Source organism: Malaclemys terrapin, chromosome 9 (assembly GCF_027887155.1).
Source record: "Malaclemys terrapin pileata isolate rMalTer1 chromosome 9, rMalTer1.hap1, whole genome shotgun sequence".
Lineage (NCBI taxonomy): Eukaryota > Metazoa > Chordata > Testudines > Emydidae > Malaclemys > Malaclemys terrapin.
In genome coordinates, this window is record NC_071513.1 from 97069932 (window position 1) to 97084440 (window position 14509).

A 14509-nucleotide genomic window follows, 5' to 3' on the forward strand; every position below is an offset into this window, starting at 1 on the left:
TAAATCCTAGTGAGGGAAATAGAAAGGAGCATAATTAATCTGGCAAATTAAGTGTAAAAATATAATTAGGAAGGCCAAAGACTCAAAGTAATAGCAAAAAAAAATGTTAAATACATCAGAAGCAGGAAGCCTGCCAAACAGGCTGCTAGTGGGGCCACTGGACGATCGAGATGCTAAAGGAGCACTCAAGGACGATAAGGACATTGTGGAGAAACTAAATGAATTCTTTGCATTGGTCTTCACAGTTGAGGATTTGAGGGATATTCCCAAACCTGAGCCATTCTTTTTAGGTGACAAATCTGAGGAACTGTCCCAGATTGAGGTGTCATTAGAGCAGGTTTTGGAACAAATTATTACAAACAGTAATAAGTCACCAGGACCAGATAGGATTCACCCAGGAGTTCTGAAGGAACTCAAATGTGAAATTGCAGGACTACTAACAGTCTGTAAGCTATCATTTAAATAAGCTTCTTTACCAAATGACTGGAGGATAAGTAATGTGAAGCCAATTTTTTTAAATGGCTCCAGAGGTGATCCCGGCAAGTACAGGCCAGTAAGCCTGACTTCAGTACCGGGCAAACTGGTTGAAACTATAGTAAAGAACAAAATTGTCAGACACGTAGATGTACATAATTGTTCGGGGGAGTAGTCAACATGTTTTTTGTAAAGAGAAGTCATGCCTCACCAATCTACTAGAATTCTTTGAGGGGGTTAACAAGCATGTGGACATGGGGGATCCAGTGGATATAGTATATTTAGATTTTCAGAAAGCCCTCACCAAAGGCTCTTAAGCAAAGTAAGTAGTCATGGGATAAGAAGGAAGGTTCTCTCATGGATTGGTAACTGGTTAAAAGATAGGAAACAAAGGGTAGGAATAAATGGTTAGTTTTCAGAATGGAGAGAGGTAAATAGTGGTGTCCCCCAGGGGTCTGTAATGGGACCAGTCCTATAGAACATATTCATAAAAGATCTGGAAAAAGGAGTAAATAAGGAGATGGCAAAATTTGCAGATGATACAAAATTCCTCAAGATAGTTAAGTCCCAGGCAGACTACGAAGAGCTACAAAAGGATCTCTCAAAACTAGGTGACTGGGAAACAAAATAGCGGATGAAATTCAGTGTTGATAAATGCGAAGTAATGCACATTGGAAAACCTAATACCAACTATATATATAAAATGATGGGGTCTAAATTAACTGTTACCACTCAAGAAAGAGATCTTGGAATCATTGGTGATAGTTCTCTGAAAACATCCACTCAATGTGCAGCAGCAGTCAAAAAAGCTAACAGAATGTTGGGAATCATTAAGAAAGGAATAGATAATAAGACAGAAAATATCATTTTGTCTCTATATAAATCCGTGGTACACCCACATCTTGAATACTGCGTGCAGATGTGGTTGCCCCGTCTCAAAAAAGATATATTGGAATTGGAAATGGTTCAGAGAAGGGCAACAAAAATGATTAGGGGTATGGAACACCTGCCATATCAGGAGAGATTAATAAGACTTGGACTTTTCAGCTTGGAAAACAGACAACTAAGGTGGGATATGATAGAGGTCTATAAAATCATGACTGGTGTGGAGAAAGCAAATAAGGAAGTATTATTTACTCCTGCTCATAACACAAGAACTAGGGGCCACCATATGAAATTAATAGGCAGCACGTTTAAAACAAACAAAAGGAAGAGTTTTTTCAGACAACGCACAATCAACCTGTGGAACTTCTTGCCAGAGAATGTTTTGAAGGCCAAGAGTATAATAGGGTTCAAAAAAGAACTAGATAAATTCATGGAGGATAGGTCCATCAATGGCTATTAGCCAGGATCGACAGGGATGGTGTTCCTAGCCTGTATTTGCCAGAAGCTGGGACAGGAGATGGATCACTTGATGATTACCTGTTCTGTTCATTCCCTCTGGAGCACCTGACATTGGCCATTGTCGGAAGATAGGATACTGGGCTAGATGGACCTTTGGTCTGTCCTAGTATGGCCGTTTTATGTTCTTCTATCAATACCCCAAAATACAAATATGATACAAACACATAAACGAGATCATCATATCTGGCAAATTGTAACCTCTTTGCAGATATCTTTCATGGCATATCTGGCATAACTCATTGCAATTTTACAGTATTGGTATTCATAATATCCTAAAGTGTCCCCCAGATTCCATACAGCGTCACACTGACCTAACCGCCGGTGTAGACAGCACTGTTTCAATGGGAGGACTTTGCTGAGCAACATAGCTACCGCCTCTCATGGAGGCAGATTAACTATGCTGATTGGAGAAGTTCTCCCTTCGGCGTAGCACCGTTTTCACTCAAACGCTACATCGGCACAACTGCACCAGTGCAGATGCACCGCTGAAGCGTTTTAAGTTTAGACCTTCCTGAACTTGGAAGATTACTTCACATTTGCATAGAAAAGGATGATCACAAATGTCCAAACTAGAGCTTGCTTAAATTATTAATTCTTTGGGGTAGGAGGCTGACTTTTTTTGTTCTGTTTGCACAGTGTCTATCACAATGGGGTCCTAGTCCATGACAGGAATTCCTAGGTGCTACAGTAATACAAATAAAAAATAATTGTAATAGGATTTAACACACAGTGGAATGCACTTTCATGTATACACTGTATATCAAATTTTAAATAGTGCAAATTCGCATGAGATTAGGTGGATTTGCTGCTACTATTGCTCTATTGCTTTTATATATCTGTTTTTAAACCGGTCACTCTTTCCATTTTTGTATTTAAAAACTTTAACTAATTAAGTGTATTTACATTTACAGACGCTTTATGACAGTGTGTACCTGACTTTATACAACATTAGTTTCACTTCTTTGCCTGTTCTGATGTACAGTCTTTTTGAACAGCATGTTCACCCTCATGTGTTACAGAGCAAGCCAACACTCTATAGGTATGCATACCTTTGTACCTAAATGTGGACCTAGTAGAATGTCAGTAGTAAAACTTACTAATAAAGTAAAATAAAGTGGTGTCTTCTGTAGTTATATCTTAATGTGCTAAAATTACTGCATTTGCTTAGATTCCCCAGTATTTGTATAACTTATTAACAACCGTCAGAAGAAAAACTTGTAAAAATGAGATTTCCAATATTAAAGGTTAGTTTTCAAAAATATTTTTGTGATTCAAGAGCCACATCTGTTATATCCAATCCCATGTTAAGATTTGAAAAGAACGAGCTCTTCTTCGAATGATGGTGGTCCCTATGGTATTCCACTGAAGGTTTACACATGTGATCCATGCATCCAGAGTCAGAGAATCTGAAAGCAGGAGCGTCCATTAGTCCGTGCATGTGTCCTTGCTTTGTCTCATGGTTTCATCTGAGGTGATAACGGGTGGGGCGGACCGACTGCGTCTCCAGATCCTTCTCACCATCGCATAGTCCGAGTCGGAACTACTAGCATCCTCATGTATGACACACCTTAAAAAGTGTAGAGCTGTATATAATTTGTTTTTCTTTTATTTGCTGTTTTTATTGTTTTAACATAGTTTTAGCTTTTTAGTAGTGTTTGGAGTAGAACTAAGACTTTGGGGGAATCTGTTTACTGATTACCCCTCCCACCCGCATACCCACATGTGGGTACTGGACTATGCCGCAGAGTCATGGGTTTAAAAACTGTGCCTCCTGCCTTGCTTCTCGATCAGCGATGAACATCTGTGCTGCCTCTACTGCTTAGGAGAAGCCCACATTTCATCCAGGTGTGGTATCTGCCAGTCTTTCCCAAGCTGTACCCGTTACCCTGTTAGTTGGACCAGATTAACTGCACCTGGCCTCCTTACCACTCCTGCCACTAATCCTCCACAAGATCAGACAGGAAAGAACCACGGTCTTCCTGCTCATCCCATTCTGGCCAAGACGGTTCTGGTTTTCCAACCTTCTCTGCATGTCAGCTTGTGCCCCACTTCCCATTCCCACTTTCCCTGAGCTGCTAACACAACACAGTGGCAAGATCAGACATGCCGCTCCACAGACGCCTCAACTCAGAGCATGGTATTTGGATGGGCGCATCTGCTCTAGAGCAAGAGTGCTCATTGGAAGTGCAAGACATCCTATCGAGCAGAAGGAAAGATTCCAATAGGCATTCCTACCAGGCCAAGTGCAAACGCTTTGCCTCCTGGGCCGAACCAAAGGTGCTTTCCCCATAGGAAGTAGAGATTTTTCCCTTCTTTTGAATTATTTCCTGCCCTTAAAGATGTCAGGGCTTGCCCTAAACTCTCTCAGGGTCCACCTAGCGGCAGTCAGCACCTTCCATCCTCCCAGGGAAAGACACTTCCTATTTACACATCCGTTGACTACTAGGTTTTGGAAAGGCCTCCTCTGAACTTTTCCACCTGTACAACCTGTTGCTCCCCAATGGAACCTCAACCTTGTCCTGTTTGCACTGATGAACCAATCCTTTGAGCCACTGGGTTCATGCTCTATGTCCCTTCTTTCCATGAAAGTCACCTTCCTTGTGGCTATCACTTCAGTGAGAAGGGTAGAGGAACTTAAGGCCATGATGGTGAACTCCCCTTTCACCACTTCCCATAAAAACAGTCTCTCTGTGCCTATATCCTGAGTTTCTACCAAAGGTCATCTCTGTTTCATCTCAACCTACCCATCCACTTGCCTGCTTTCTTCCCAAAGCCTCATGCCTCAGAAGAGGAACGATGACTTCACTCCTTTGACGTATGATGGGCCTTGTCCTGCAGAGGACAAGATTGATCAGAAATTCTTCTAGATTGTTTATTGCAATAGCAGAGAGAATTAAGGTGCAAGCACACAGAGAATTTCCAGATGGATTTCCGGGTGCATTACACTATGCTATCAGTTGTTAGGACTGTCTCCACTCTTCAGGGTGAGGGCCCATTCCATGAGAGCCCAGGCATCCACCATGGCCACCCTCCACCATGTGCCGCTTAGAGAACATGTAGGGTGGCCATGTGGCATTTGGTACATATCTTCACTATATGTTACGCCTTAGTGTAGAACTCTGCGATGGATACCTCATTCAGCACAGCTGTCCTCCACTCAACCATTCCATCCTCATCCTCGCACCCTTCTCCAAATTAGGTACTGCTTGTTAATCACCCAAGGTTGAATAGAATAGGGACCATCACTTGAAGAAGAGGAGGTTACTTACCTGTAACTGGAAGTTCTTTGATATGTGTGGTCCCTATCTATATTCCACATCCTGCCCTCTTTCCCCTCTGCTGTGGATGTGTTGGATTTGTGGTGGTGAAGGAACTGGAGACTGCAACATCTTTTATCACCTTGGACGAAACCATGAGGCGAAGCAAAAGCACGTGTACGGACCAACGGACACTACTGCTTTCAGATTCACCAGCTCCGGATGCAAGGTGCCCTCAGTGCAATTCAGATAGGGACCACATGTCTTGAAGAATCTCCAGTTACAGGTAAGTAATCTCCTCTTCTCAATCACTGTCCGCTCATGTCCAAAATCAATGGTGGGGTTGCAGGTGGCAATCCTTGTAGTGAAGGGCAGTTGGGGAGAAAACAGTATTTATTCTTGTGTGACTCTCTTCCTATTCTCTCTTAATCTCAACCTATCCCCCTCAAATCTAATTGTTACTATATACCTCATTCCTCTGCGGTCTGCAGTTTGTGCTTGTGGAGTATAATTCTCCTAGTGGAAGCATGTGGTACTGCATTACACACTTGTGATATTATTGGTGGTTCTTAGTCCCTTTAGCTTCTAATGATCAGCTGACCCTTTCTAAATTATAAATTATATTTACTTTATTGAAGGTAGTTTTGCTTATTGGAGACAGAAAAGTGTACTGTAGCTAAAACTAAATTCACTCATGTCATCTCCAAAGATCTTTTAAGTAGAACTATCTGTCATAACTTATTTTGTGGGTTTTTTTATTTGTATCTAAAGTAGTAAGTGAAATAAAAGTCTATAGACAAAATAGATACTCAGATTCTACAGTGATGGGAGAAAATACAGTACAGATTAAAAAGTGTCTTAGCCAAGATTTGATGGTAAGGTTACAGGGCCTAGGTGGCAGATCCTGTCCCCCCTGGGGAAGGAGGAACTTCATTGTCTGACATTCCTGTTAGCGACTTTTTAATAGGACCCCTGTCCACTAGAAAATGGGCTGAGACCAGCTTTTTTTAAAAATGTGAAGTGGCTAAAGCAGGGTGCTCTGAGTGAGAGAGCTCCCACGGATTCCTCTTACGGCCTGAGGTATATCATTTAACCTTTCTGCCTACGTTTTTCCATAAGATTGAGATAGAAATAATAGCCCATGAGGATGTTTGAAAAGGAGATTTAGAGGTCTTGCCTAGATGGGAAATAAATCCTATCAGTGGTTTCAAGGTGTCGCTTAAATAATTGTTTTATTATTTGCAATTTTAAAAAATGCATCTCAGCAAAGTTAGAGAATGAACGAATGTTATTGTTCTGAGTAAATGCAGTTTCAGTAGCTAGCTGATTGGTTATTTGGAGAAAATTTTGAAATCTAAAATTTGTTTTATTTCCACAGAGACATTAGGAAAAATGCACTCTTGGGATTTAAACCGTTTCTTTACTGGACCATTTTGGGGTTCTCTCATGCATTTGTTTTCTTCTACGGCTCGTATCTTCTGATGGGAGAAGACACTTCTCTGCTGGGAAATGGCCAGGTAAAATAGTTCACAAATTGCAAGACAGTGTATTCAGTGATTTTTTTTTTTTATTATTATTTTATTTAATATACTCTGCAGTTTCTGTAAAATTAGTGTACTCTAGCAGTGCAAAAGTCACACTGTATTCAGTAAATTTAAATAGTAAACCAGTAGACTTCTTTTTTCAAGACCTTAATACCTTCTACACTGAATAAATACAAAATGTGCTTTACCATTATTCCCTTTATAGGCAGTAAAAGATCCTGAAATTAAAGTGAAGAAAAGGCAGAAGAACAGATCAGTCATATGATGATCTGTTGCTCCTAGGCTGGTGCGTGGATGTTTGTCCAAAATAAACTCATATCCTAGAAAGATCCCTGCTAATGGATTAGATTCTATCTGCTTTATTTCTAATATAGTAATTGAAATGTTGAATCTTTGGATAGTAATTATGAAAAAACATTACTGTTCTATTCTAATTACTGGAAATCTGCACACTTTCTGAATACATAACTTTCCCTTTGTATTAGCCAGTGACAATAGAACCACAGAGTTACAAACACTTTGGGAATGGAGGTTGATTGTAATTCTGAAATGTTCATAACTCTGAACAAAAATGTTACGGTTCTTTCAAAAGTTTACTATTAAACATTGACTTAATACCGCTTTGAAACATTACTATGCAGAAGAAAAATGCTGTTTTTAACTATCTTAACTTTCTGTGCTTGTTTCATTTAAATTTCCTTACCTTGTCAAATCTTTTTTTAAACTTTCCTTTTATTTTTTTTAGTAGTTTATGTTTAAAACAGTAATGTACTGTATTGGCTGCTTTTGGGGAGTGGAGGGGGGGGTCTCTTGCTGCCTGATTGCATACTACTGTTCCAAGTGAGGTGTGTGGTTAGCTGATTAGTTCATAACTGTGATGTTTGTAACTCTGAAGTTCTATTCTGCAAAGCAAATGTTCATAAAAGCCCAAACAAACAAAATCCCACAGAAAAATTAAATGGATTACTGAGTTTTTATATCACATGAAAACCTGTAATAAAATGTGTTTGAACTACCAGTGAATTATGACTGAAGATGACAGAGCATTATATAAATACCTCCACTCTTGGAGGTACAGAAATTCAAGCATTAAAAGAGAGATCCTTCCAGATGAGCATTTCTGCTTAGCCACTAACAAAATATTGAGCAATCCTTTAGTATGCCCTGGAGTATATTTTGATATTTATTAAGATAATGAATAGAAAACCCTGTGCAACTCTTAATTGTCAGAGTAATTCTGCATAATTGTATATCTTTATTCCAAAAAAATTGTCCCCCTGAGAGCATGTGCTGAAAGGCTTCTTTTGAAGTTGCCACAGAACCAGTTATAATAGTATTCAAAATGTCATCGTTTAACATCTCTGTAAGTTGAAGTCTTTAAATCATGATTTGAGGTCTTCAGTAACTCAGCCAGAGCTTATGGGTCTATTACAGGAGCGGGTGGGCCACATTCTGTGGCCTGCAATGTGCAGGAGGCCAGACTAGATTATTATGATGATCCTTTCTGGCCTGAATGTCAGTCTAAAAGGAGTCCTGTTGGTTCTGTGTAATAATGAAATTTTAGATTGGTTTGGTGATTTAAACAATTTTTCAAACTCTTTATTCACTGTTCTAGCTAGTCTTTTGTAAATCATTTTGACAGATTTGATAGTTTGTCATTAAATTTATATGAGTAAAGTGTAAATAGTTTGTTTTCCAATAACATGAAGTCTTCAGCAAATAAGTGGCTGTAGCATCAATGATGAACTCTCCTTCAAGGTCATGAAGTGGAATAAGAGAGTCTAGTTTTCAGTACTTAAAAGTGAAAATCTGTCAGGAAGACTAAAACTTTTGTTTTAGTAGAATTAGTAGTATTTAATCATTTAACCTTTTAAAATTACAGGACACTAACATCAATTCTTGGGATTTCTTTTTTACTGCTAGACCAAAACAAGAAAAACAAAAGGGGCACTCTCTTCTAGAATCTGTCCAGGATCAACTGGCCATTGTCCCTTTACCGCCATCATTACTCAACTTGCAGTGTCTTTGATACTAATGGGCAATTGCTCCTTTTGTGGGACTAGGATTTAGCATCACAAAGTAGTTTTTTTTTCTTACAGGTGGCCGTACAGATTAGGCATTTCTTACCTACTACCTTGTCCTCAGTGAGATTCTTGCCTTGTGTACCTTATTGTTGAATGCCAAATAACAGGAGAACTAAGTCCTATCCTAGAAGTTAGATTTTTTTTTTTCCTGCAGCAAATAACTTCAGCAAAGAGGACTGTTTGACTTAGTAAATTTGTAATGGAATATATATCTCTTCTCTAGGTCACTGGTTCAAATTCACCCCCATCTCAGTGACCTTGTTTCCATCCACTGGCCAATGTGAAATAAGTTGGTGGTTTCCTTCTAGGATGATGTGGGGAAACTCCCATTTCCACTATCCACATGCTACCTGTTCTGTGAAAAAAGAAGATTTCAGTCTGCGAGGCTGTAACCAAGCACCTTTCACATATATACTTTGTAAAATAAATTTTTCAGTGAATACAGTCATTTTCTTTTATTTTGTAGTATGACAGGTTTTTTAGGTCTTCCAAATGAGTGCTGCTCTGATGGCAGGAATTGTCAATCTGTTATATTCTGTATATCTCTGCCATAGACTCCTCATTCATTCTTGCTCAGACCTCAGTAAAACTTCCCTCCATAGCTTCCATTTATGGCAGTCAGATGCTAGAAAAAAGGCATCTGTTAAAGTTCTTGAATGTTCCCATAATCTTACAGGTACCTTGTGAGCTCTACCCCAGTTTCACCAGCAAATGATATATATTTTTTGGTGAATGGACAATGGCCAAAAAAGTTTTGTGTGGCTAAAGTCAGAGAGAACATGAAACAATTGCTAGATTCTGTTTAGAGAGAGCAGAATTTAGATAGGGTGCAGGCTGAAAAGTTAGTGGTGATAATACAGCTAGCTAGAGTATCTATCCACTTATGAGATGTTTGACAGAGGCATTAAAATAGTTGAACCTCTGAGCAAAATATCTTTACTAATTGAGGTATGTATTGTCTCCTCTGGTGTAACATAGTAAAGGCCATATGACTTTCTGCTTGTGCATTCATAGATATCTTGCTTTTGTTGAATTTTATTGAATGGAAAAAGTTTTTCAATACAGCTTTTCCCCTCTGGATCAATCCATTCCTGAGCAGTTATTGGTTCAAGTAAAAAATCCTTTTTACATCAAAGTGCCTAAGTACAGACTTAATGGTAGACTTTCAGAGCACCAAACGGAACAATTTACTTTGTATACATATAACATATGGTTAGCTTCCAGAGCAGAGTATGTAAATGTGTGTTTGAGGTTTAATAGCCTTACATCATAACACACTGTACTACAAGTTGATCTTTTAGTTCTACTTTTTTCCCCCTTTTTTCATGCTGTGCATGTCGTCAGATATTGAAACCTAACAGGCAAATGGTAAGATTTACGTTAGAAGAAGAGAAGGAGATACAAAATATTGTATCTGGTATTCCACAAAATTAAAGGATGTAGCATCTATTCTCTGTAAATGCTTTCAAAAATAAAAATGGTGGCAAGAATTTGTTCATTTTTTGCATTGCAGCTGTACAGCCATCAATGGTAGTGTAAATTAAGACACTTTCTTTCATGGGCCACTCTTAATAGCAGTAGTTTAATTTCATGGTTAACAAGCTGAAAAATTATTTTTCTTCCTCATATAGCAAGGCACTGGGTGTATGGGGGTACACTTGAGGTTTTTTATTTGTTTTTTAAAATCATTTATCTATTACAAGGGCTGCAACCATGTTAATCCTAGTTTTCTAATTGATGAACTAAACTATGAAATTCCAAAGTGATGAATTTGGTTGCATATCTGCAGGTGGTGTCTTCCTGCACTATCCATGTTTGCCTACTTCTAATAAATGGTAAAGAAGTGAAATTTACAAGAATTCTGGGCTCTGTCTTAAAGTATGTAGAGTGTCAGTCACCATAGGTCTAGGTGCTGCAGAGTCTCTTCAGTTTCGGTACCTGCTTGTTCATGAGAACAGTACAGGCGGCAAAGTAGAAGGGTGATATGTGTTTGTGGAGCATGTGGGTACACAGTTGAAACAAACACAGCATCCTCGCCTTTTGTTAGAACTGGGATTTTGACGTTGGAGAATTTGTTCCAAGGTCTGATAATTCAGTTGGGATGGGATGATGAAAGTGGTAGATGCTTTAGACGTATTTTAGGGTTTGGATTAAATTTTCATCTTACCAGCCTTGAAAAAAAAGTGTCTCTCTTTTCTTAATGTTCTCTTTAAAGAACATAACAGCACCATTATTTTTGAATTATGAAGATTGTGGTTTGGAAAAACGAAACCCTCCAATGATGCTGCATTTCAAAAATAACTTTTAATGTTAAACTTCATAATTGAGGAGTTATTGCTTTTACACTAAAGTGGAATACCTTCCCATTGATAGTCATGGCTAACTGGATATTCACACATAATTGGTTGATTAGTAACTTCATTTTCCTACCATCTCATTTTATGATTTGGTTTTGTCATCTTCTGCTGTAGATTTGTGGTGGTAAGGAAAAAGATTCCTTGCTAGTGGGATGTAAATTTTGTAACTCTTAATAGGAATTATATTTTTTCTTTGCCTATGGTTTGCGCTGTACCCTTCTTGCTCTACTAACTATACTTAGTGAACAATCACAGGTTTCATTAGTGTAGCTGGTTTCAGATAACTATAATTTATTACAACTGCTATTAATTGATTTTGTGCAATGACTTCTGTTTTTGTATTTTGTTTAGATGTTTGGAAACTGGACTTTCGGTACTTTGGTCTTTACTGTTATGGTTATAACTGTTACAGTGAAGGTACAGTAGTATAATATTTACCCTCCATTTTGGGAAATGTAGGCAAATACAGAATAATTTATCAGTTTAAAGTTGATTTCATAGTTTACAAGAGTGGTGAATAATTTCTGTCTCTCAAGGAAACAGGAGGTAAAGAGGGCATTAGGGTTAATTTCAGTGATGGCTTAAAAAGATTCATTTCATAGTTTCATGTGTCTTGAAAGGTGTTTACTGATTAAGTTTGACAGTAAATCCAAATAATTTGAAAGCAATGTTGCCTTTTCATATTAATGAAGTAAAACTGCATAGCTTAATTTTCTAAACATTCTTTGTTTTTTAGATGGCTTTAGAGACTCATTTCTGGACTTGGATAAATCATTTTGTTACCTGGGGCTCCATTGTATTTTATTTTCTATTTTCCTTGTTTTATGGGGGAATTATCTGGTGAGTGATTTTTCATTTTGTCTCTGTGTGTGCATAAAACATAGGAAGATAAAGTAGAACATTGCTTTTAGTATTTGATATCCTGCACTATAGCTATTAATTTCTTCATACATTTAGAACAGGAAAGGAAATGACAATCCCAGCAATGGGGTTTTGCCCTTTTCTTCAAATCTAGAGCCTGTTACTCCTAGCATATAGTGTGTAACTTTGCAGCCTTGCGTGCATTTATCCCTCACCTGAAGCAGACACATGTTTATGCATTTTAGAACTCTGAAATTCATTGCATTTTTTCTAAGTTTACTAGTTTTCTGGTTAAATGAAACTGCAGTCATTTTGTGTAACAACCCAAATTCTTCCCTTAGAATGACTGTTTTCTAAATCTCAGCATCCTCATACTGTTTCTGGAAACTCTTTTTTTGCCTGCTACAGTACTCCATGGATGCCATTCTCTCAAAGGCCATCCACCTCTTTCTGAAGAGGCTTCTGGCACCTATTTCCATACACATGAATGCTGAAAAATTTGGACAGTTGTCTTTGTAAATACAGATTTTCACTTCACCATGCTGCACAATGCAAGGCTCACTGTCTCAAATAAGGAAGATGAACTAATTAGATATTTGCCTATTAGTTCTTCATAGAATTTAAGGCTTTATAACTTCTACATAATGTTGGTTTAACTATTAGAATACTTTAAAGAATACTCTTGTTAATCATGTCCCTTTTAAAAATCCTGCACTGTTCTCATTTCTGGTTCTACAGGGATGTGCAAATTGCACATAGCTTTATCCGTATGGAACCTTACACAGCTGTGGGAAATCCATGACCTATGGCAAGGCGATGTTTCTGTTGTGTCATCCTCATGTGTTCTGTTGATGGGCAGCTTTAAGGTGTTCCAGGAGCTCCGAAGGAGCATTTCCTCTTATAGAGGCTGCAGCAGGGATGAATTAAAACAGTACATCCCCAACCTTCCCTAGCCACACTCTTCTCCAGCCCACCCCATTCACTTTTTAGCTGCCCTATGCCACTTTCAACTACTAGACTCCCCTCAGTGGTCTCGCCAGTGCTGGTGTCCTACACTCTGACTTATTCTGGTGGACAGCATAAAACAGGGATGAATTTAGCAAATTAGTTTTGTTTAATTTGTACTTCTGATATTTTCCTCTAATTATCTTTTCTCTAATTTTTCAGGCCATTTTTGCATACGCAGGACATGTACTTTGTATTTGTTCAGTTGCTGTCAAGTGGTTCCGCTTGGTTTGCCATAATCGTCATAGTTGTCACTTGTTTGTTTGTTGATGTTGTGAAGAAAGTGCTGTGCAGACATCTACAACCAACAAATACTGAAAAAGCTCAGGTAATGTTATATTTTTATATAGAACATGGTCAATAATTAAAAGAAGAACTTTATTAAATTCAATCCTGTTAGTGGATAGCTAAATAATCCTTCTCTGAATAAATGTCAAAAGATCACTTCCTCTGCAAAAATTGAAATTTTTATGATGCTTCAGTATGTAAAATAGTGGTTTCATTTGAAAGCTGTCATGGGATAAGAGGGAAGGTCCTCTCATGGATTGGTAACTGGTTAAAAGATAGGAAACAAAGGGTAGGAATAAATGGTCAGTTTTCAGAATGGAGAGCGGTAAATAGTGCTGTCCCCCAAGGGTCTGTGCAAGGCCCAGTCCTATTCAACATGTTCATAATTGATCTGGAAAAAGGAGTAAGCAGTGAGGTGGGAAAATTTGCACATGATACAAAACTACTCAAGGGAGTTAAGGCCCAGGCAGACTGTGAAGATCTACAAAAGGATCTCTCAAAACTAGGTGACTGGGAAACAAAATGGTAGATGAAATTCAGTGTTGATAAATGCAAAGTAATGCACATTGGAAAACATAATCCCAATTATACATATAAAATGATGGGGTCTAAATTAGCTGTTACCACTCAATAAAGAGATTTTGGAGTCATTGTAGAGAGTTCTCTGAAAACATCCACTCAATGTGCAGCGGCAGTCAAAAAAGTGAACAGAATGTTGGGAATCATTAGGAAAGGGCTAGATAATCAGACAGAAAATATCATATTGCCTCTACATAAATCCATGGTACGCCCACATCTTGAATACTGCATGCAGATGTGGTCACCCCATATCAAAAAAGATATATTGGAACTGGAAATGGTTCAGAAAAGGGCAACAAAAATGATTAAAGGGTATGGAACAGCTTCCGTATGAGGTGAGATTAATAAGACTTGGACTTTCAGCTTGGAAAAGAAATGACTAATGGGGGATATGATTGAGGTCTATAAATCATGACTGGTGTGGGGAAAGCAAATAAGGAAGTGTTATTTACTCCTTCTCATAACACAAGAGCTAGGGGTCACCAAATGAAATTAATAGGCAGCAGGTTTAAAACAAACAAAGGGAAGTATTTCTTCACACAGCACACAGTCAACCTGTGGAACTCCTTGCCAGAGATGCTGTGAAGGCCAAGAGTATAATAGGGTTCAAAAAAGAACTAGATAAATTCATGGAGGATAGGTCTATCAATGGCTAT

General features: G+C 38.3%; 1 protein-coding gene across 5 annotated transcripts in view; it reads left to right on the top strand.

Moving 5' to 3' along the window:
• Positions 1 to 14509, top strand: part of ATP11B (ATPase phospholipid transporting 11B (putative)) — a 105695-nt gene that overhangs the window by 68435 nt on the left and 22751 nt on the right. For all 5 annotated transcript variants that reach the window (XM_054038790.1, XM_054038792.1, XM_054038789.1 and 2 more), the window contains exons 24-28: positions 2790 to 2917; positions 6514 to 6652; positions 11472 to 11537; positions 11857 to 11960; positions 13149 to 13314. In XM_054038790.1, coding sequence (XP_053894765.1) covers positions 2790 to 2917; positions 6514 to 6652; positions 11472 to 11537; positions 11857 to 11960; positions 13149 to 13314 — 603 coding nt within the window. The remainder of the gene's footprint in view (positions 1 to 2789; positions 2918 to 6513; positions 6653 to 11471; positions 11538 to 11856; positions 11961 to 13148; positions 13315 to 14509) is intronic.